Here is a 21,907-nt window from a genome sequence, read left to right as displayed (position 1 = left end):
ACCAAGAAGCAATAGCTTATAGGTTAACACTATAGACTTCATGCATTTTTCCCCCCTTGCCAGCAAATTTTTTAGCAGGCCATCCAGCAGCCCGGCTAAGTCCAGGCTTGCCTCAGGTCTGGGACGTACCCCCACTGCAGCTCTGCATTTAATGTCGCATAGAGTGCTGCCACTCCACACTGATGCCTTTGTATCTGGGGCAACAATGTGAGGCAACAGGCAACCGGTCTGCAAGGGGAGCTGGTTTTTAAACTGGCTCCCCTCTGGACCAGCTCCCACCTGGCACCCCATTCTGCTGCCTCTAATACAGAGGCAGCAGCATGGAGTGGCAGGGGGCTCCTCAGAAATGGGGTCGGTGCACACTGGAATAGACTAGTAAACGATAAAACATTCTCAAGGTTAATCGACTACTCAATTAACCAATATTTAACATCCCTACTTCCAAGCGATCAAAAACATGAAAGCAATAATACTTCGTAGCAATTCAGTCAAATACAGACAGACTCCCATGTAAGCGCAGGTCACTTGCTAATAACTCAGTTTCTCAGTAGTGGCTTCTGGTGTAAGAGCAAAACTGACTTGTGCATTAGGGGACATATGTGGTGCTCCTAAATTTTGTTGTCCCAGGAAAGAGAATCTGACCAAGGTTAGTAGTCTATTTAGTTTTTCCCGGTTGCGCATCAGTCAAATGGCGCAGCCACTAGAACAGCCACCATGGTAAACTTTCAGGCTACGTCTAGACTACAGGCATCTTTCAGAAGAAGCTTTTTTGGAAGAGCTCTTCCGAAAGAACGTCTTCTGAAAGAGAGCATTCACACTGCAAAAGTGCATCAAAAAAGTGATCTGCTTTTTTGAGAGAGTGTCCAGACTGAATGGATGCTCTCTTGCATGTTAGCTGTGATTGCTATGGACAGTATGGCCAACTAGATACCTGTGCTTTTTCCTCTTTCCTCTTCTTCCGAAAGAACTCCCTTTTCCCCGTCCACACATGCCTTTTTGCGAAAGAGCTCTTTTGCAAAAAGGCTTCTTTCTCCTAGAATGAGGATTACCAATGCCGGAAAAACCCCTCTGTTCTTTCGATTTTCTTTTGGAAGAATGAAATTGCAGTGTGGACGTTCCTCAAGTTTTGTCGGAAAAACAGCCATTTTTCTGACGAAACTCTGTAGTGTAGACTCCTCATCCTAACTTCATGTGAGTTGTAGGACTCTTTAATCCAATATTTGACTTTATATCCAGAACTAAATGTGGTATTGGATTTTATACCAAGTTTTCAGTGATTGTAATACCGCTCTTATAATAAACTACCCTATTAATCACTTGTGCATCTTCTGCTTATACAAGATACATATACTAACAGGAAATTACATTCTATTTAATTTGGAGTACATATTGCTTAATTTGGACAATGCTTACAGGCTCAAAAGACTTAAGTCTTGTAAGGATTAAAGAGATAGTAATGATGTGATGAATCATAGAACTAGGATTTATTCATACTTAAGCACAGTTGCAACATTTTTTCTGTGTTGTTTTTCAGTACTGGTACTATGGGTTTTTTTGTTTTTTGTTTTTTTCAACTTTACTAAAGTATTTGTACTGCTGCTAGATATAACTTCTATTCACTTTAACACAGCTGGCTATGAACTTTCAAAAAAAAATCAGTGTGGAGAAAATCTTACTTTGTACAGCAAGGGAACTCAGTATGTCTTAAAATGAAGGGTCGGGAACATTGGTTGGGGATGGACCAAGTACAGAAAGGACTTGTAGAATCTGCTACTCAGTTCCATTAGTGAATCTCTTGCCCTGAAACTTCCATGACAGTTTTCTGTTGCTGGGCCATCTTCAGCAGAAATTGTAAAGTGTGTAATGACTGTTGTAGTTTGAATAAATAATAGGCTTTCTCAGGTTTACCAAGAACTGGCATCAAATCACATTTGAACTGAGCCATCAGTGTTAAAACACGGTTACAGTTGTCTATAATATGAAACATTGAGTTCCCAACCAGTATCATTTGCTGTTCCCCATGTTTTATAACAATGCACTTCCAAGGCTCGTTAATAAGCAGTTCTTTTTGCAGCAGGTTGCACAACTCATTGCCATTATGAACACCTTGATTAACAACATCATTTATAAGCTGGAATACAATATTTAATTTGTTTTATTTTACATGGGGGGGGGGAGTATCAAGGACTTTAGAAATGTAGATTCTATGACTAATGCTGTGTTTGTTGTTAAGCAGTTTCATTCGAGTTGGGTGTATTTCTATGGGCAGTCAGATCAAACTTTTTAAATAAGTCAGAGGATCACTGACTGCATTTAAAGTATGTCTTAACTGGCATTGTAATACTTTAAAATATCACAGGTGTCTGTTTCCATTATTACAAATAATGGCCAGCCCTAGTATTTAAAAAAGCAACAGGTACATTTTCAGTCAAGAAATTTTTCCCCCTCCTTTTTTTCCCCTCTCTCATCCTATTCTCTATTTCAGTTATGAATTCTAGAACTGTATTTCCAATAAGTTCTAATGTCTTGGAGCCCAAATTCAGAAAAACGAGCACTAATTAAGGCTAACTGGCATTTCCCCTCCCCCAGTCCATATTTATTTGCTCTATTTCTCTCAATGACATAGTTTGCATTTCTGTATTCATCCTGATAAAAGCTTTCATTTTGGATTTCATTCCACTTAAATTTAGCACTTCATTTGTGGCACTTCTGCTCAAGTGCCAGAAGTAACTATTTATTTCTCTTTCATTGACTAAAGTTAGTATCAATCTGCCTTCAACCATTATGGAGTTTTGGCTATTTGTCTGTGCTGCCAAATTCTTGTGATTATACTGACACTCACTGGTCTGTGTCAAAGCTCAAAACACAGTTGGGCTGCAGAGGTAGGAAGTTGAACTGTGTGAACAGACAGCTGAAATAAAATGTAGTTTCTGGTAACATCTGTTTTGTTAAAGGGAAAATGTTTTTTTTTAACTGCTGACTATTCCTAACTAAGAAAAGAAATCAATGTGTTAGCAGGCAGGAAATGAGTAATACAAGATCATCAAGTGAAAGTTGGATTTTTCCCAATATAAATAGACATAAAAAAGCCAGGTAGTCAAATAGTCCAAGCAATGGTTTTAAAATATGTTTCCCATTACATCTAGTATATATTTTAGAGAGTTTTTGCCTTTGTTTGATCATGAACACTTCCTAAATGGTAAAAGTTAGGACCATCAAATTCGGTATGCAAATTCTGCTTATCATAACTTAAAGAAACACAAGGTTTTGGTTGTGCCAGGAAAACGGCATGTGCCTGGAATAGGATTGCTTCTCATAAACACAAACAGAAAAGAGAGACAATCACCAAATCAAGTACAGTCCTCAAAATTGACATAACTGAACAAATGTTGAAAGAGACTGAACTAAGATGAGCCAGAAAAATAGAATGAATCCGGAATAGGATTGCTTCTTAATAAAACTTAGGGAAAAGAGATAAAAACAGAGAAATTCGGAGTAGTACTCTGATTTAGTTGTGCTAAATAAAGTCTTAAAGTTTGAAAACTAGAAGAAAATGATATTGCAAACCAAATTGACAATAGTCCTTTTTTATCAAATCATAGAGAATTATAAGAATTTATAGAAATGAAAAAACAAAATACATTTGATGGAATTCCTTCATTTATGGAGCCAACCAGCACCGGGTAAATCTGCTCGTTCTAAGTATTTATTGGAGGAATGGGAGAAATACTCTCTTCTTGGATGGGTTGTGTGCATCCCACATTTTCTGCCTCCCACCTCTCAAAAATTTATTTTCATTCTGTGACCTTTGTGTAAAGGCTTATTCTCAAAAGAAGAATTTTGTGAGACACATCTAAATAGTCTGGAATTTTGCTTTATAACAAAGGAGACTTTTAGGAAGAATAGTACTGCTCTTACTTGAATTATATTAACCAAAAGAAAACTACTATTTTATTAAAACCTAATAAGTCTTTGTGAAAAGTACACTGTCTCCATGATTTGTATTTCTATATATTTCTTAGTGAGTAGTAAATAGTTTACATAGAGCAATACATCGTACCTTCTACATGTCAGTTAATTATTCTGTTCTTCCACTGATACTTCAGAGTGCTACGTGAGCTGTTTGCATTTTCTTAGAAAAATTTCTGAATACGGCATCTAAAACAGTAGTCTTTCTATAGTGCCAAGCATGTGCTAAACCACTGCAGTTTTTTATGGAGTCAAAAAGCAAATAGCATTCATTCAAGGAGAGTGGCTTATTTGTGTACTTGCAGGCTCATTTAGATTTGTAGCAATTGTCTGTTGCCAAATCCTAAAATTTCTAGCATGTCTTATGATACTTGGGGTATTTCCTAAACCCTTTGCTTCAAGGGTCAGGTGACTGAGACTCACTCGGCTTTTAATTTTTTTTCCCCCTAACTCTTTTGTTTGAAGGTGAAAAACTTGAAAACATTAATACTAAATACCAAAAGATAAACAAAAAAGAACACTGCATTCTTTTAAGCCATTCTCATAACATTTTGGATTGATGGTAATGTACACTGGTTCTTTTTACTTTTTCTGCTGTGGACATGAGTATTTCAGAAAGGAAGAAATGTACAAGTTGCACCTCTATAAACCAGGACTCTCAGGTCTGGCAACATCCATGGTCCAGCAGGATCGTGGATGCTTCAGGATCACAGAGTTCCAGTGTGCTTCAGGGAGGGAGGGAAGCCCGGCATGATGCAGTGGAGGGCCAGGAATCTCAGTGGGGCAGCCCAGTTGGGCTGACAGGGTGTGGGGGAGGAAGAGTGGGAAGCTTGGTGAGGCAGCAGGGCAGAGGGTAGGGCCGGCAGCAGTGTGGCTACAAATGATCTCCCCTGATCAAGCAAAATCCCTCATTTGGGACCAGTTAGGTCCCAAGGGTGCCGGAAATTAGGCATATATACTGTGTGTATTGTGTCTATGTGTATAAATACCTTTTTTAATTAGTGGCACATAGAATTATAGAGCTGGAAGAGACCTCAGGAGATCGTCAAGTCCATCCCCCTGCCCAAGGCAGGACCAATCCCAACTAAATCATCCCAGCCAGGGCTTTGTCAAGCTGAGACTTAAAAACTTCTAGGGATGAAGATTCCACCACCTCCCTAGGTAACCCATTCCAGTGCTTCACCACCCTCCTAGTGAAATAGTTTTTCCTAATGTCCAACCTAGACCTCCCCCACTGTAAGTTGAGACCATTGCTCCTTGTTCTGCCATCCGTCACTACTGTGAACATTTCATACCTCACATCTACATTAGGCTTCCTTCTGTAATTTGACCTTTGCAACCTGGCTCTTCTGAGGACTATGAACTAGAGACCAAGAAAGCATGAGGTCCAAGTACTGTATTTTGCTTCATGTGTTTATGGCATTCTTTATTGCCCCCTTATAATATTTCTTTAAAAGCCCTCTCTCAAATATGATCATGCATTGCTAGAAGACTCAGCAGTGTACTTCAATGGAAGCAGCCCTCTTCTTCTTTGTACTAGGTCTTGCTTTCCCTGAAGCTGAGTTTAGAGACAGAAATCCTTGGAGCATCATTCCACTCTTAAATGAGGTTGTCGGTACTGCCTGAATAGCAACTATAAAATGGAGTTCTTTAACAAGAGCACTCTTGGAGGGACAGAGTGGTTTACAAGTTTTAAATTATCATCCTATTCTACTTTCTTCTGGGAGTTAAACCACTTTTTTAGCAACTTTAATCTAAACTCAAATTTTGTTTGTCATCATTTGGCTTTATTATATTAATTCGCTAACCAATGAATATTTTTGGGTGCCAGTAGTATAAGATTACTTTGGCTAAAAATGTTTCACATGAAGTATAGCCTACTGGCAATATCTTTGTAAACTTGAAGATACATTTTCCATTAACCTAAACTCTTTGAATATGTAAGTCTTAGAGGGATAAGCATGTTAGTCTGTAACTTTAAAAAAAGAGTAGTCCTATAGTCTTAGAGGCTACGAAAAATATACATATATAGTATCATGTGCTATTGATGAGACCGTGTATTTTGTCCACGAAAGCTTGTGATTCATTCTCTCTCTCCCTCTCTGTGTAAATAATTTATTTATATCTATTAGTCTCTAAGGTGTTATATGACTACTCATTCTTTTCATATATGAGAGCAGTGAAAATTGGATTAACTGGTCAATAAGCCACATGATGTATGGCACAGCATTAAATCCATTCTATATGATGTTTCTCCCTGCAGTTCCGTGCTTTAGCACCAATGTATTACCGAGGCTCAGCAGCAGCTATTATAGTTTATGACATCACAAAAGAGGTAAGAGGAGACGGTTTGTAATGTAGTTCTATGCTCACTCACGTATGTTTTATTTGGCCAGTTTGAATCTTAACTCGGTCTCCTTTCTCCACACCAGGAAACCTTCTCAACATTAAAGAACTGGGTGAAAGAACTTCGACAACATGGACCTCCAAACATTGTTGTAGCTATTGCAGGAAATAAGTGTGACCTTAATGATGTAAGGTAAATTGATGGCAGTCCAGTGCAGGTGTAAGTTCAGATACAAAGTAATGATACTAAATATTTTTTGAAAGATTAAAAGATTTGCCAAGCCCCTGAAGGATATACAGTAATTTTAAAAGTGCAGGTCTTTTTAAAAACCAGTACAAGATGTCTAGCCCATATTACAAAGGTTTGTGATGTCTGTCTTCAACTCTTCATCTTATTAACAGCTGCTAATCTTTCTAGGAAAAGTTAAGTGGGTTTTTGCCAATTTGCTGGTTCAGGTGCCTTGTTATCCTCACCAAAATAATAGTGTGTGGGAGCTGCTCTGGGGCAAGTGGGTCTAGAACATAAGATGAAGTCCTGAGGAAGGAATTCTGGAGCCAGCCAAATCTTGGAAAAGGCTTGAATTCAGTTTCTTTATTATTGATGTCTTGGCCAATGAAGCCAAACACCAAAAAGGGATTGAGTTTAGATTCTGTGTAGTGTGAACTCTTTTCAGGGCATGTTGGGAAAGCACTTGTTCACATACCTCTCCTTTGTTTATATTTTATTACCGCAGCTGGGGTGTCAGGTAAAACATGCAGATGCATTTTTAAGGAGACATTGGAAAGTTAATTGACATTGATTTGAAGGGAGATAGGACTGCAAAATTTAATCACTGGCATTTTTAAAAACACTTAAATTTCAGTTATCTAATGAACACCAATATAAAGCTTTAAGAAACAGACTATAAAGGATTAATTGATATGAAGCAAATGACTTCAGAGCTAAATATTTGTAAAACAAATACTATGTGCTGCATAGTCATTCTTGGTGTTGGTGAAGCCAAACATAATTCTGTCCCTTCTGACAGTTTGGGGCCAGATAACACCACCATAAGTTGTGCACACAATACTTCCCATTGAAACTGATGAGTGTTCAGGCCCCTGAACTTTAATCAGTGTAGTACTTTAAATGCTGATATCTAAATCTATGATTTAGTATAACTTTTGGCAGACCGACTTAGGACCTTTGCTCCCATATGCAGTGTACTTGCCATTCTAGAAATTTCAGTTTTATTGACTGGGATCACAACTTTAAGATACAAACTATTTAAATCTACATGTGAAAATGACTTTGTGGCTTAAAGAATCCTTACACTTTACTGTCAGTCACATTGTAACTAAAGTTGCACAAGCAGGGGCGGATATAGGGCAGGGCGATCGGGGTGGCCGCCTCGGGCCCTGCGCTTCAAGAAGCCCCACGCATGCGCCGTGGCAAAGGGGGGCCCTGCGAAATTGTGCTGCCCTGGGCCCCGCAAAATGGTCATCTGCCCCTGTGCACAAGAGTTTCCATTATATTTGCCCTTGCTTTAATTCCATTTTTCACTGTAATTTTGTTTGGTATCTTCCCCTGGGGAAGTAGTCTCTTAAAGCCTCCGGTTGGTGTTTTTTTGTTGTTGTTGTTGTTGTTGGAGTAGATGTGTTTTCCGGGGCAGGAGTGGGACTATTGTTCACTATATTTTATAAAACACAGACAATTTGTAAACCGTTGAATATTAAACTTGGACCATGAAGTCCTTTATGAGAAGCACATCCTTGACCAATTTTAGAGAAAAAAAATTGTTAGAAATCGATAAGTTATGTTTTGAAAATTGTACTGTGTGTTAACTAGGAATGTAAAAAATAAAAGAAAACAGTAACTGTGTAACCATTAAAAATCCTATCAGTTACATGGTTAACCGTTTTACCTAGGAGGGATTAGAGAGGGAAGGACCATTGCCACTCTTAGGGAGCCGGCTGTCCAATGCTGCAGGCTCTGCAAACTCTACTCCCAGGGTGCTGGCTTTCCTCCCGGGGAGTCGGCTGCCCAACACTGCGAGCTCTCCAAACTTCATTCCCAGGTGTCGGATAACCAGTTAAATCTTACATCCCTAGTATTGACAATAGACAGTTTCACTAACTCTGAAAGTTTGCATTGTTTTCAGGAGGTCGAGAGCATGCATGTTTCCCTGAATTGTGTACTTCTCAGTGCATGTAGGTAACTGCTGATTTAGAGCCTGACTAAGAAGAAAGCAAACACATTTGAGAGCATTTAATTCTGGCAAGGAACATTTTCCTCCTTGTTTTAAAATTAAAGCCATCTGACTGCAAAAATAGTAATGTGACATCAGTAGTTTCCTAGTTAGCTTTAGTTTCCTGACCTCTCAGAGCAAAATTAATTTAAATGTATTTTCTACCCGCATTTACTGTAAATGTGAAGCATGACATTAGTGTTAAATATCTACCATGAAATACATAGGATGGGCAACATGGAATAGCTTTGATTCCTATGGGAACCTTTTCATTTCCTGTCTCTTTTGTCTGTATAAGCTGAATGTTTTAAACTCTGCTAACACTGTTCTGTACAGTGTTTGCCAGATATTAGGATATGTAAGCAACATCTGGATTCCTACTGAATGAGGTAGATATTAGAAGTAATAAGAGGTTTTAGATAATTTGAGCCATTTTTCTGAAAATAAAGTCTCCTTCCCTCCCTTAAGAAGCAAACACATCCATATTTTCCAGAAAGGAAAATTATGGTGGCTGTTGAATTTATATGATGGTGCTATACAAATACTATTGTCCAGGGCATACTATTGTCTGTTATTAGGGGGCAGGTAATAGGGATGTAAGTGACTAATCAACTAACCAATAAGCAGCAGTTGATTGGTTAGCAATATTGACTAGTAACATTTCCCCCCATGTACCCAGCTGCAGCTCTGCAATATTAAGAGACTTGCCAGCCAGCGCACAAAGACACCCGCTCAGTTCCTGCTCCTGCTGTTGATGGGTCATCCTGCCCAACCTCCCCTGCTGCCACTCTGCATTACATGAGGGCTGACTCATCACCCTCGGGAGCAGGGGCTGAACTGGTGTCTTCGTGCGCCTGCTCACCTGTCCCTTGTAATGCAGAGGGGCAGCAGGTGAAGTTATGCATGGACCTGGCGCAAGCCAGACTGAGCGCTATCTGGCGATCCTTATTGACTAATCGATTAGTTGATTTTAAAAAAATCTATTGACTACTTGATTAGGAAAGTAACTGCATTTTAACATCCTTAGTAGATAAAAGAAGAAGTAGATGAAATTGAGAATAAGAATTTACCTGTCCATGAGAAAATAATGGGATGCCAAACAATTGACACTAAAGCACTTCTTGAAATTACTGTTAAGTAGCCAGCTAATTTTCTAAAATTGGGATAATTAATGTTTGTTTTGTTCACAATGTTTTCTTTCCCTTTTAGAGAAGTCATGGAAAAGGATGCTAAAGATTATGCAGATTCCATCCACGCCGTATTTGTAGAGACCAGTGCTAAAAATGCAATTAACATAAATGAACTCTTTATAGAAATTAGTAAGTACTTCTTTAGTTAACACCTTTTTCTCTGATGGAAACCTGAGCAGAAACTTGACTTCTACATTAGTTTGAAGTTCTATTTTGCTGAGAGTACTGGGTTCATATTTGTCACCACTTGATAGAGATACAAGATTGCAAAATGATCTGTTGGTTTCTGGTCCTCCTCTGACCTCTAAAAGTTTCTGCCTTGAGATTCTAAATCTACTATGATGATCCACACCATGGATAAATAGCAAGCAGGTCACTGAAGTCATAAAAGTCAGTGTCATTTTACCCTGTCTGTTAGTGAATGTTTCAATTAGTAGTTCAAGGTCACTGAAGGATGAGGGAAGGAAATGAATGAGCCTACACAAATGCAAAACCTACACAAATGCAAAAGGGGAAATAGTATTTCCAATCAGAGTACTGCATCTAGATTTGATTAGGGTAATGTCTTACCCAATGCATAATTGGCTAATGGGGAGTAGTAATTGTGTAATTATGGCACACCAATGACTAAATCTAATTAAAAAAACAAAACAAAACACATTTTTGTGTGGATTCCCTTTAGGAAATTTTTGATTACCCTGTCACTCAATTAGACCACAAATAATGTTTCCACATTATTCCAAATTGACTTTTACGTTGAAGAAATGCAAACAGTACCCACAAGGTAATACAGTGCAGTACTTCACTCTTATGTAGTGAGGATTTGAGTTGTCATTCAGATGGCTATGATAACAGTGAGCACTTACATGCGAATATCTCCTTTAGCTTTGTCCTGAGTCAAGTAAACAGTATAAAGTTAGAGGAGATCCTTTCATAGACACATCACAGCTATCAAAGCTTGTACAGCTAATTACTTTTTTTTTACTTTAAAGTAAAAAAAAAAATTCAATTTACTTTTTTAAAGTTTAAAAAAAAATATTTTAACTGCTACTGTGGTTCTTTTATGATTATTTAAATAGGAAGGTATTTTTCTTGTGCATTTAGGACAGCAATGGGCAACGAAGACCAATGAATGAGGCGTGTGAGTGACCCTCCTTCATCTCAGTAGGCCACAGGATTGAAATCCAGTGGTGGCCAAACGTGTGGCCCATTAGGTTCCACCTGCAGCTTGCACTGCCCCTTTTCCACATGCCTCTTATGCACTGGGAAGCTGAAGCCCTGCACTTACCTACTCCTTCCTCTCCCTCCCAGAACTTTTGGAGGGCCATGAATCTGCTGATTTGGGCTCCACCTCTGCTTCTCCCCTTTCCTCCTAGAGCTTGAACACCGCAAATCATCTGATTCAGACCCTTCAAAAGTGCTGGGAGGGAGGAGGAATGAGTAAGTGCAGGGCTCCAGTGCACCTGGAGGCATTGGGGAATGGGTAAGAGGGGGGAGCACAGCTGGCAACCCAATGGGCTGCAGGTTGCCCTCCACTGATTTAGGGTATTGCTCTATAGTTGATTTTTGAATACATTTTGATGCTTGAAAAATACCAAATCAGATCATGTTGTTTAAACATTAAGCTTAGAGCTAATACACCCCTCCTCAGGCACTTTTACCCAGAGAAAAGGGGCCAGAGCAGGGGTGAGGAGTCCTAAAATCTCCATATTTGTTCAGGGAAGAAGGAAACCTGCCCTTCTGAGCGGCTGTCTCAGAAGCACAATCCATTGAGTAAATGCTTTTGCAGATATGAGATGCTCTGTAAAAATAGTTACAATAATTAATATAAATCTTACTATAAACTTTTTTTCCTCTGTATAGGTCGTAGAATTCCATCAACTGATACCAATCCCCCATCTAGCGGTAAGGGCTTCAAACTTAGAAGACAGCCTTCAGTGACAAAACCCCGCTGTTGTTGACGGATACTTTAGCAAATCAGACTTGTTTTGAAAGTAGGTGGTCTTGGTAGCGAATGGTTTATGTTGGGTATATATTATTGGTCTTAGATACTTATCTGCCTGATGTTCATACTTCAAGGTCCCACAAAAATGGACCAGCTCATCTGACAGCTCCCAGAAGACACCGCAGTCATGATAACGTGGGCCTATTTACTTACAACATGTATAGTGTCTCCTGTATTCAAAGGGAATCCATCATCAGTTCTTTGGCCTTCCTTGAAAGGATAGTCAATATGTAGATGGCAGGACTGAAATGTTTAATAATTTTGTAATCAAGATTATATGTAATGTTTTGTAAAAGGGAAATGAGCACTTTCGTGGTTCAGAGGGATGAGGAAGGGGGAGGAAACAGCCATGTTGGAAATTGTGATTTTAATCATAAGGCTATTCTGCTACCCTTTCAATTGCTATAATGAATATTATTTTAAATATAATTGTAGCTAATTCAAAGTACAGTGAGGGAATTGGTTGTAGATGGCTACAGAATAAGTTACTGATAAAAATGAGCAAATCAGCCCATCTGGTCCCCACATCCCACTTGCACTTTTTATGTAAAGGTATTATGAACAAACAAGCAAAGAATTTTAGACTATAGACAATCTTATTTTTTTCATGCTGGCTTAACCATTTAATGGCATACTGATACATTTATAAGCACCTATTTGTTTTCTGTAAACATTTTTACGATTAAAAATGGTGGTGGAAGAGAACCTAGCTGAAACTCCTTCTAAATTTAAACTTGAGCATGACTGACTGACACCAGATGCCATCTAGAGTTCTAGTAAGGCTTTCTTTTTTTGGGCAATGCTTTTTATTGCTTCGCTTATGTAAAGTTTTTGTGCTATATTTATGAGACCAGTGCCTAAAGTATTATAAATTATGTAAAAGCAGTTGAGAAATCTAGCTTTCTTCAGTCTTTCCATTCCACACCCATGGATAGAGTCCCTGGGGATCTCCAAAAATTCTGTCTCTGCACATGAGGTCTTATATTGCAGTCAGTGACCCTGCCAGAAGGCTGGATGATGCTCCCGTCCTGTCACCTCTGCATTTCTGCTTGGAAATGGCTGGTAGGTGTTGCTGTTGGTGAAGCATGTGGCTTGTTGATTCAGCAGATCACCCAGTTCTTGCTGGCTGTGGAACAAAAATACAAACAGGAAACCAAATGCAAGGCATGTATGGTAGCGTAGATCGTTACCTCTTGATTCCAGGGTCTAGTCCAAATTATCATTTTTAACTACTTGGCATTTTTTAAGTGAATCAGCTTTTAGCTTTGTTACATTGTTTTTCTTACATTTTATATTAAACTATAAATTGACCTTATCCTATTATGCTATTTTCATTATTTATTTTTAGTTTCCTCCGGAGCTAGTGGGAACTTCATATTTTTTAAAGGAAGAGCCTAATAAAGTATTTTAAATATTTGAATTTAAGCTTTGATATTGAAATTAAAGCCATGTCGGTGATATTTGTTCCTAATTTGTAATTTGCCATTCCATAATTTTAAATATTTTAGCTGAAGGAAATTTCAAAGAATAAGTAGGATATTAAACAGCTTCTACTTCAGATTAAATTTATATTCAAAATCCTTATTTCAATGCTATCTTCAGGCAAAACTATTTCACTATTGTAACTTGATGAGATAGAAAGTATATTCTGAAAGGGGTTAATAATTGTAATGTAATATTAGGGTTAAAACTTCTTAAGGCCTGGCTTTTAAAATGTGACCTCTGTGGGTATGTTGTTCTTTGACTTTGCACTTCTGTTTGTTAGAATAGGATATGCATGTGCTCAAGCTTCCTGCACATGCAGATGGTTTATGAGCATATAAGGTCTATTGTGTGTGCCCAAAAAGTTGTGTGCACATAAATGGAGGCTGGCTTGAAGCTCCTATAAAAAAATTTGCCGTAACAAAGAATTTTACAATAAAGATATAATTATGTAATGACTTACAGCATGGTTCAGCTCTAAGATATATAATAATGTGACTGAAATCTTTGTGTGTCATTTGAAGCAAACAGATCACAAAACTTTAAACTTTGTTTAAATAAGCTATGATACAGTGTTATATCAAAGCAAGCTAGCAACTGACCACTTAATGATATAGTTACTCAAAGTCCTTGCACAATGGCAGTCATTGAAGGCTGAACTTCTTAGAAAGTCTTGCTCTGTCTTCAGTTAGCCAACTGGCAGAGTTCTAAAAATAACAGACCAGGATGTGGTTATCCACTTAATGAAGCTAGATTTAAAAATTGATTTTAAAGCTAGTCCCAAAAAGATGTCAAGCACTATGCTCTTCTGAGACTTCAGTATGCTTTTGTAGCAGAGTTCCATTTCAGGAAAACAAAAATATATTCTTCTTTTGGGGTGGGGAGAAAGTGTTTATTTGAAAGCAACAGGTCACCGTTTTTGTAATGCTAGTTTTATAACATTGTGTTATTGTAATCCCACTCTGAAAATATTTTGTACCTTCAGTTACAAATAATTGCTTTTTGTTCCATCATCTTATGCCAGGATAAGATTGAGTATATACTTAATAGTAGGTTCAGTCGAGTTACTATTGCATATATTTTACTACCACGTGGTGTCATGATTCTGCCAGCAAACTGTTGATGCTGGCAGTGCTTCAGAAGTCTCCTTCCCCATTCCACACCAAGGTACGAGATGCCTTTACTATCTTTTCTACAATATGTTCACCTGCATGGGATTTCTCCAGGCTTGTTAATAGTGTTTTGAGCTTGAGAATTTATGGGAAATCTGACAAGTTTCCAGACACTGAACAGCTAGGGTTGCCAGATGGTTTCAACAAAAATACTGGACACACTTGACATTACATCACAATCTACATTACATCTTATTTAGAAAATACCGGACATTTATAATTTCTCAATTTGTTTCCTGAACAGAAAGCTCAAATACTGGACTGTCTGGTTCAAAACCGGACATCTGGCAACATATTAACAGCATATTTAAAAAAGAAATATCTGTGAAAAATCAAGAACATCTCTCATGCAGAAGATCCTTTCAGGGAACTGTAAACATCCATATCCTTTAAATTATCACTTTAATGTCCTTGTACATAAAAGTAGAGGTTTAAATCCCATTGTATTTTTTCATAGAATACTTGGTTTAGCTACACCCATATGCATTACTTGAAAAGAAGATATTTGAATATAGAATTGTAGTAGTAATCTTCCCAGTAGAGTACTCAAGAGTCCAGTGAAGCCATATAACCATATGCTTAGTGAATCTTTAAGAATTTAGGAGCGATGTCCCAGGAATATGCCCTCTTTATGACCAGCATTTTTTTTCTGAATACAGTTTGGCATATGGTAAATTTGGTCACTGGCAAGATAGGCTAACATTAATACATCATCATCTTTAAATCCTTCCTCTTCTGATTAAGTCCTGATGCCTCATACATTTTCTTCCTTTTATTTTGAAATCTTTTTAATTTCTTTGTAGCTCTACCCACTTGAATGAGGTATTAATACAGTTTTTCCCTCTGTGCAATTAAGTTGTCTGATTCTGAATCACCCACTGCTAGATTTAATTTGACTATTTCCATGTCTTTATTATCAGATTACCTAAAAATATTTCCATGAATATTAGCTGAAACAGCATCTTGTTAATATCTTACTTGTATAAAATGTCAGAATGCTAAGATCTATATTCTTTTGATCCCAGTTCCCAACATCATTGTTCACTTGGAAATAATCTGGAAACTGAAATACAAATACATGATTAAACCTCTTCCTGGATCAGAGATGTCCATGTAATTTAGTGTTTGGATTGGTGTAGTTTCATCTCTGACAGAGCTACATAGCTTTCCTGCAAACTCCATCTCCTCAAGCCATCAGACTTCATTTATGCTACATAGTATTCACCTGAAATTACTTAAGTATTTTGTCCCTAAATAACATTTTTATGAGCCTGTTTAAACTGATCAGAGATTATTTGCCTTTTAACAAAATACTTCACTAAGGTGAGCATTGGTGGTTCTCCTTGACTTTCTAAAAACACACACACACTTTTCTGAAGTAGATCCATTGCTCAGCACTTCTAAGGTCTCAACTTAAATGACAGAAATGCACTCTTGAGTATCTAGCCTCTGATATCCTCAAAGGAAATGTACTTTTCTGAGGTAAAATTTGACTAATGGATGAAACTAACATTATCCTCTGTAATGCAATGTATGTCCTTCAATAATGACCTTCTGTATCTTTTTGAAGCTGACAAAGTGGAAACATTTTAGCTCTTTATCAGACCTTGGACAAGACTTAATTGTTTTTCAGATGAAGTCCAAAAATGTAGCAACTGTTGGCTGATGTGTCTAAGATAAAGCTTTGGGAGCTGGATAAGCATGCTCCAAAATGAAGGCATAGGGAAAAACCACAGTGAACTAAACTTTTAAGTCCTAGATATGCTTAGAAATTGTATTTCTGATGGATGTGGCTTTACAGTACCATGTCTTTGTGTGCATGCTGAGATCCTCCTACTAGATCTCTTAATGGACCTGCTCTGCTAGTTTATCTACACAAAAGGCAGAAACATTTTTTTCCCCTAGGGGCAAGATTATTAAAAATCCCATGGAGGCTAGAAATTGGAATTCTCTTGGGAATTAAATTGTTTGCTTGCAAGAAGTTTAGAATTCTTGAAGTAATTGCTGAAGCTTATTAGAGAGATCTTGTATTACTAGCTCATTTATTTGTCTTCCCTATATTTAACTTGATGCAGCCCTTAACTTCCAGTGAAATCCGTAGTATTATTTGCTTGAAGTGCTACCGGATCTGGTCTCTAATACTTTTGAGGGGGACATTCTGCGCAAAATAAACCTTTTATGTAAATATAGGTATAACAAATATAACTTTCTACAAGCACCTGTGATGGGAGTGTTTCATCTCCTTTGAGACAGTTTAGTTGGCAATAATGATAGTCATGCGTGTTTTGGAAATCTAATTCTTTAAATTGGTCAGGAGTCTGGGCATTCATCATTCACTGCCCAGCTCTCATCAGGGAGTCATTTCCTTCATAGATGGCAAAGTCCTCAATTTAGTGGCTGAAAATAAAATCATTCAAGGTGAATGTCTTGCATGATTTAAAAGCTAACCTCAACAGGTTCTTCATAAAAATAAAACAATTCCTTACTTAATATTACTTGAGAAACAGGTTGACAGCCTCAATAATATCTTCAGTTAACTTGTGCAATTCACTTCAAAAATTGTTTTATTTTTTTATCACTATTCATGGCAGTTTTACAATAGAACACCAATTGAAATATATTAATTATTTTGGATGTTTTTCTATATTTTCAAATATGTTTTAAATTATAACACAGAATAAAAAGTGTACAGTGCTCACTTTAATTTTGTTATTATAAATATTGCCTTGTAGAAATGATAAACAAAATGAACTGAAAAATTCTATATCATACAAGTACTGTAATGCAGTCTCTTTATTGTGATACTGCAACTTACAATGTAGATTTTGTTGTTGTTGTTGGTTTGGTTTTTTTGCAGTTACAGAACTGCACTGAAAAACAAAACAATGTAAAACGTTAGATCCTATAAGTCCAGTCTGTCTTAGTGATTTGGCTGAATAAAAAGTAAGGATGTAAAAGTTTACCTGGTAAACTGATAGGGGCTGGAGCAGCTCCTTGCCCACCCCTGGCAGGGCTCCAGCCTCGCGGGGGCTGCTGGAGCAGCCCCTGTTCGTGGTGGGCCCAGCCAGCTCTCCTCCCCATCCTCTGACCGCAGGTTACGTACTAGCTCCTTGCTCCTTGGGAGCTGGCTACAGAGCCCACCACGAAGTCTCCCCAGGATTGAGGCTGGCAACTCTAGCCAGTCCATCTCTTGGGGAGCCAGCTGGTGCAGCAAAGTCGCCTCCCTGAAAGTGGGGCCAGCAGCCCTTGCTGACCCTACTTCCGGTGAGGTGGCTTCACTGTAGCCTTTGCCTCCCGAGCAGGCTTCACTGCGGGCTATGCAGTATAAAGGTTATTTAAACTTTATGCTGCAGAGCCCACAGTGCATGTAACCACTATGATTTTTTGTGGTTACATGGTTACACTTTTAAGCGCATTTTTACATCCCTAACAAGAAGTAGGCCTAATAAATTTGTTTACATTTACAGGAGATAATGCCTACTTCTTATTTACCTTGTCACCTGAAAGTGAGAATAAGCATTCGCAAGGCATTTTTGTAGCTGGCATTGAAAGGTGTTTACATGTCAGATATGCTAAACGTTCATATGCCTCTTCATGCTTAAGCCACCATTCCAGAAGACGTGCTTCTGTGCTGGCAAGGGTCATTTTAAAAATATGCATTAATTAAATTTGTGATTGACTTCCTTGAGGGAGAATTGTATGTTTCCTGCTGTTTTACCTGCATTCTGCCATATGTTTCATGTTGTAGCCATCTCAGACGACATGTTACTCATTTTAAGAACTTTTTCACAGCAGATTTGACAAAATACAAAGAAGGTACCAATCAAAATTTCCAAAGGTAGCTACAACACTCAACCCAAGGTTTAAGAATCTAAAGTGCCTTCCAAAATCTGAGAGGGCATGCTTCTAGAAGTCTTAAAAGCACAACACTCTGTTGCAAAAATTATAGAACCTGCACCACTAAAAAGGAAACTCAACCTGCTAGTAACATCTGAGGAAATTGAACATGCACAATTCCACACTACTTTAGATTATCTAGCAGAACCCGTGATCATGATGGATGCTTTCCTCTGGAATGGTGGTTGAAGCATGAAAGGACATGTGAATCTTTAGCATATCTGGCATGTAAATACCTTGCAGTGCCAGCTACAAAAGTGCCATGTGAATGCCAGTTCTTACTTTCCGATGGCATTGTAAACATGGAAGGAGGCAAGATTATGTCCTGCAAATATAAATAATCGTATTTGAGGATTGGCTGTACAAGGACAACTGAGTGGACTTCCCAGGTTCTAAAGTTGTAATTGTTTGGGGTTTTTAATACAATTATTTTTATACATAAGTTTACATTTGTATGTTCTGCTTTCATGATAAAGGGATTGCACTGCAGTACTTGTATTAGGTGAATTGAAAAATACTACTTTTTTACAATGCAAATATTTGTAACAAAAAATGAGCATTGTACACCTTGTATTCTGTGTGGTAATTGAAATAAAAATATTTGAAAATATTTAAATATTTTTGAATGTTTTCTTCAGTTTTCTATTTAAAACCCTGATTGTGCATTTTATCATGATTAACTTTTTAATTGTTTGACAGCCCTAGATACAAAACACTTCTTTTCCCCATCATAATTTTATCAGTGCTGTTTAATGATTCCCTCCTGGTGGAAGTATCTCTAATATTTATTGCGAATAAGGTTTTATATTTTTGGTGTATTGACTACCTTGGGAATTGCAGATTTATTGTAGATACTGCTGTCTGACCTTCATGGCCTGCCACTCCTTCAGTAAGCCTTGCTCATATACAGCAATAACTAAACACAAGTAAAAATTTAAATACCTAAAACAGGTAAGAATGTGGATTATTCATAGATAGACTCTTACCAGCACTATCCCAGACCACTTCTTGTTTGTTGAAATAATTTCAGTTTACTCACTTGAAGTTCTTGGAAGCTTCCAAAAATCGATTAGGTTTATTAGTTAACCTGAAACTAAATAAGAGCTAAAAATCAATGTTTTAGATTGATTTTGCAATCTTTATGTAGTCTGTGATCACAAGTAGTATTCTCTTCATACATTCTTGTGGAGCTACAGTCACTTACTATAAGAACCGTGTGTCCAGAACCAAACTACATAAAAGCACACTATAAAATTCTACGAAGAAAACTTGCAAAATTAATGTTCACATTGCTTTCCCAGCTGTATGTTTTATTAGACAACAACAAAAAAGACAATTTGTTGCGTGTAAAATTGGGTGTCGGCATGTGGATGTTTGAGATAAAAATAAAAATGGCTTCTAGGATAAAAAAAACCTGTAAGCTGTTGGCTATTTTTCTGGCCCAAGAATGTGGTGACAGATGTTTCTTGTAAGAATCCATGTACCAGATTGTACTTGCCTGTAATATTTCACACCAATGCCTATTTCAGAAAAAATGCCTTTTGATTCTCTAGAGCTTTGAGAAATAATTGCAGATCTTCCTCGTAATACAGTTGGAACCAAAGAGGCCCAACTTGGCTGTACATTTTTTTTACCCTCCTGAAGTTTATCCAGACTGTGTCATACAAAGCAATCTTGTAGAGCCGGGCTACTCAACACGTGGCCCATGAGTCGCATGCGGCCTGTAGCCTGTTTGTTTGTTTGGCCTGTGGGTGGGAGCCAAAACAAAAAAAGTAGTCAATATAATGGTCTTCTGTTAATATGCATTTTAGTAGTTACATTCCTGGAGTGTCATTGTTCGTTTAAAAAATGCTGTCATATGGGTGGAAATCGGGTAAATATTACATTTTATTAATATGAACATAACTGACTTAAATGGGGCCTGTGTGTTGTGTAGTCTTGCCTTAATCTTTGTATTCATACTCGTCAGTGTGAAAAAAGCTATTTGCATATATTTTTGCATGCATATGCAACCACACTTAAGTTGCGGCCCTCAACATGTGCTGTGAGTATCATTGTGGCCCCCGGAGCTTCCAAAGTTGAGTAGCTCTGCTGTAGAGGGTATTTAGAAGAAAACTTTTGGATAGATTTGAAGGCAGACTCGGTTTTAACCTGAAATCCTTACTGGCAACTGGGCTTTTTTTGAGCCCTTAACAGATGGTCCCATACTGTAATATATATTGTAAGATTGAATCTATGGGATCTGGCTATGGTTTAAGAGCTCAGCTGCTGTGTAGGTGCTTAAATGAAATGGACAGCTTTTTCAAAAATTCTCCGTCTGACAACAAAAGATGTGGAATTCTTATAAAAATCTTGCCCCTGATGTTGACAACCTGTATGTAATGTGAACATAGCTATTTAAAATTGGATTGAATTTTTAAGAATAAGGTTTGTCGTGGGTCTTTTTTTCTTTTCCAAGTAAGGGAGGTGACATGAGTGGCTGCCATGTACCCCTCTTGCACACCTGTGTGTTTCTCTGCATGAGGGGTATAATCTAACTTCTAAAGATTACAACAGATTTTGTTACTACTCTAATTCTAGCACACTTACAGGATTTGGCATTTTCCCAAAAGGAACAATTGTTAACTTTGCCCTTGTTATCTAAGAACTTGGAGTTGGTCACTTTATAATCTCCAAAATTGATGTTGACTTTTGTGTCAAAGAAACCTGTTACCTCTGAATCTGTTAAAAAGTATTTTTGTTTTGTCTTTAGATGTGATTTTATTTTTCTTTGCTTCATTTTTGTTTCTCCTCTTTGCATATGTACTGTAATTTTTCAGATGTTGGAAGATCAGCCCTATTTCTCTCTAGCCTTAATTCTCCTTTCTAATAATTCCATCCAGTTATTGCTCTTGACCATATTCTAACCTTTTACTTGAATAGTCAGTGAAGATGAGTTCATCTCTACTTTCCTGCCTTGTTTGTAACTTGTTCTGATTTTTATTTTCCATTAAGCTTTAGTGTACCTTAAACCTAATATGTTTTCTTGACATCTTGCACTATATTATGAGAGTCTGAAGTTGTAAGGGGGAACAGGTGTGTTTTTATTATTATTCTTGAAGCGTCTTCCGTAGCAGCAAATATTTGTAAACAATATGATAACATATTAATATGGACTTGCAAAACTGTTTGTGAAAACACTGCAACCAAGACACACACATTTCTACATACTCCTAAGATGATGTAAAAAGTGTTATTCATTTGTGCAAAACATTACTTAGAATGGATAAAATTTTGCAAGACTTTGTTAATAAGACTCAGAGCATTTATATTCTTGAATCCAGGGCAATGAAACTGACAAATACGGTGTGTAGTACACTATGTGCTCATATAGCACAGTGACTGGAAATGGTAGAAAGACCTTGATGCAACATGTAATAAATGTTGGCAAATTTTTAATTATTGTTTTTCTTCAGAATGAAGAAATCATTCCACATGTTGTAGTGGGATGGTTTGTGTGTTTTGTTTTTTAGTTTACACAAACAAGCAAACCATTTAAATTCCTGTGATTGGGGCACAAAAGTAAAAATCTTGATTATGCATATAATTCTTGCAATAGAGTAAGAGCCTGTATATGTA

At 37.5% G+C, this 21,907-nt stretch overlaps 1 protein-coding gene across 1 annotated transcript in view; it reads left to right on the top strand.

Moving 5' to 3' along the window:
• RAB22A (RAB22A, member RAS oncogene family) overlaps window positions 1–20,018 on the top strand; it is a 33,032-nt gene extending 13,014 nt beyond the window's left edge. Inside the window, exons 4-8 of the mRNA XM_014574722.3 lie at window positions 6,233–6,304; window positions 6,402–6,508; window positions 9,753–9,862; window positions 11,597–11,727; window positions 11,813–20,018. Coding sequence (XP_014430208.2) covers window positions 6,233–6,304; window positions 6,402–6,508; window positions 9,753–9,862; window positions 11,597–11,694 — 387 coding nt within the window. The 3' untranslated portion in view covers window positions 11,695–11,727; window positions 11,813–20,018. The remainder of the gene's footprint in view (window positions 1–6,232; window positions 6,305–6,401; window positions 6,509–9,752; window positions 9,863–11,596; window positions 11,728–11,812) is intronic.
• Window positions 20,019–21,907: the final 1,889 nt, after the last annotated feature.

Source organism: Pelodiscus sinensis, chromosome 18, assembly GCF_049634645.1.
Source record: "Pelodiscus sinensis isolate JC-2024 chromosome 18, ASM4963464v1, whole genome shotgun sequence".
In the NCBI taxonomy this organism is placed as follows: Eukaryota; Metazoa; Chordata; order Testudines; family Trionychidae; genus Pelodiscus; species Pelodiscus sinensis.
Note: the sequence above shows the minus strand (reverse complement) of the source record. Positions and strands in the feature narration are given on the sequence as shown.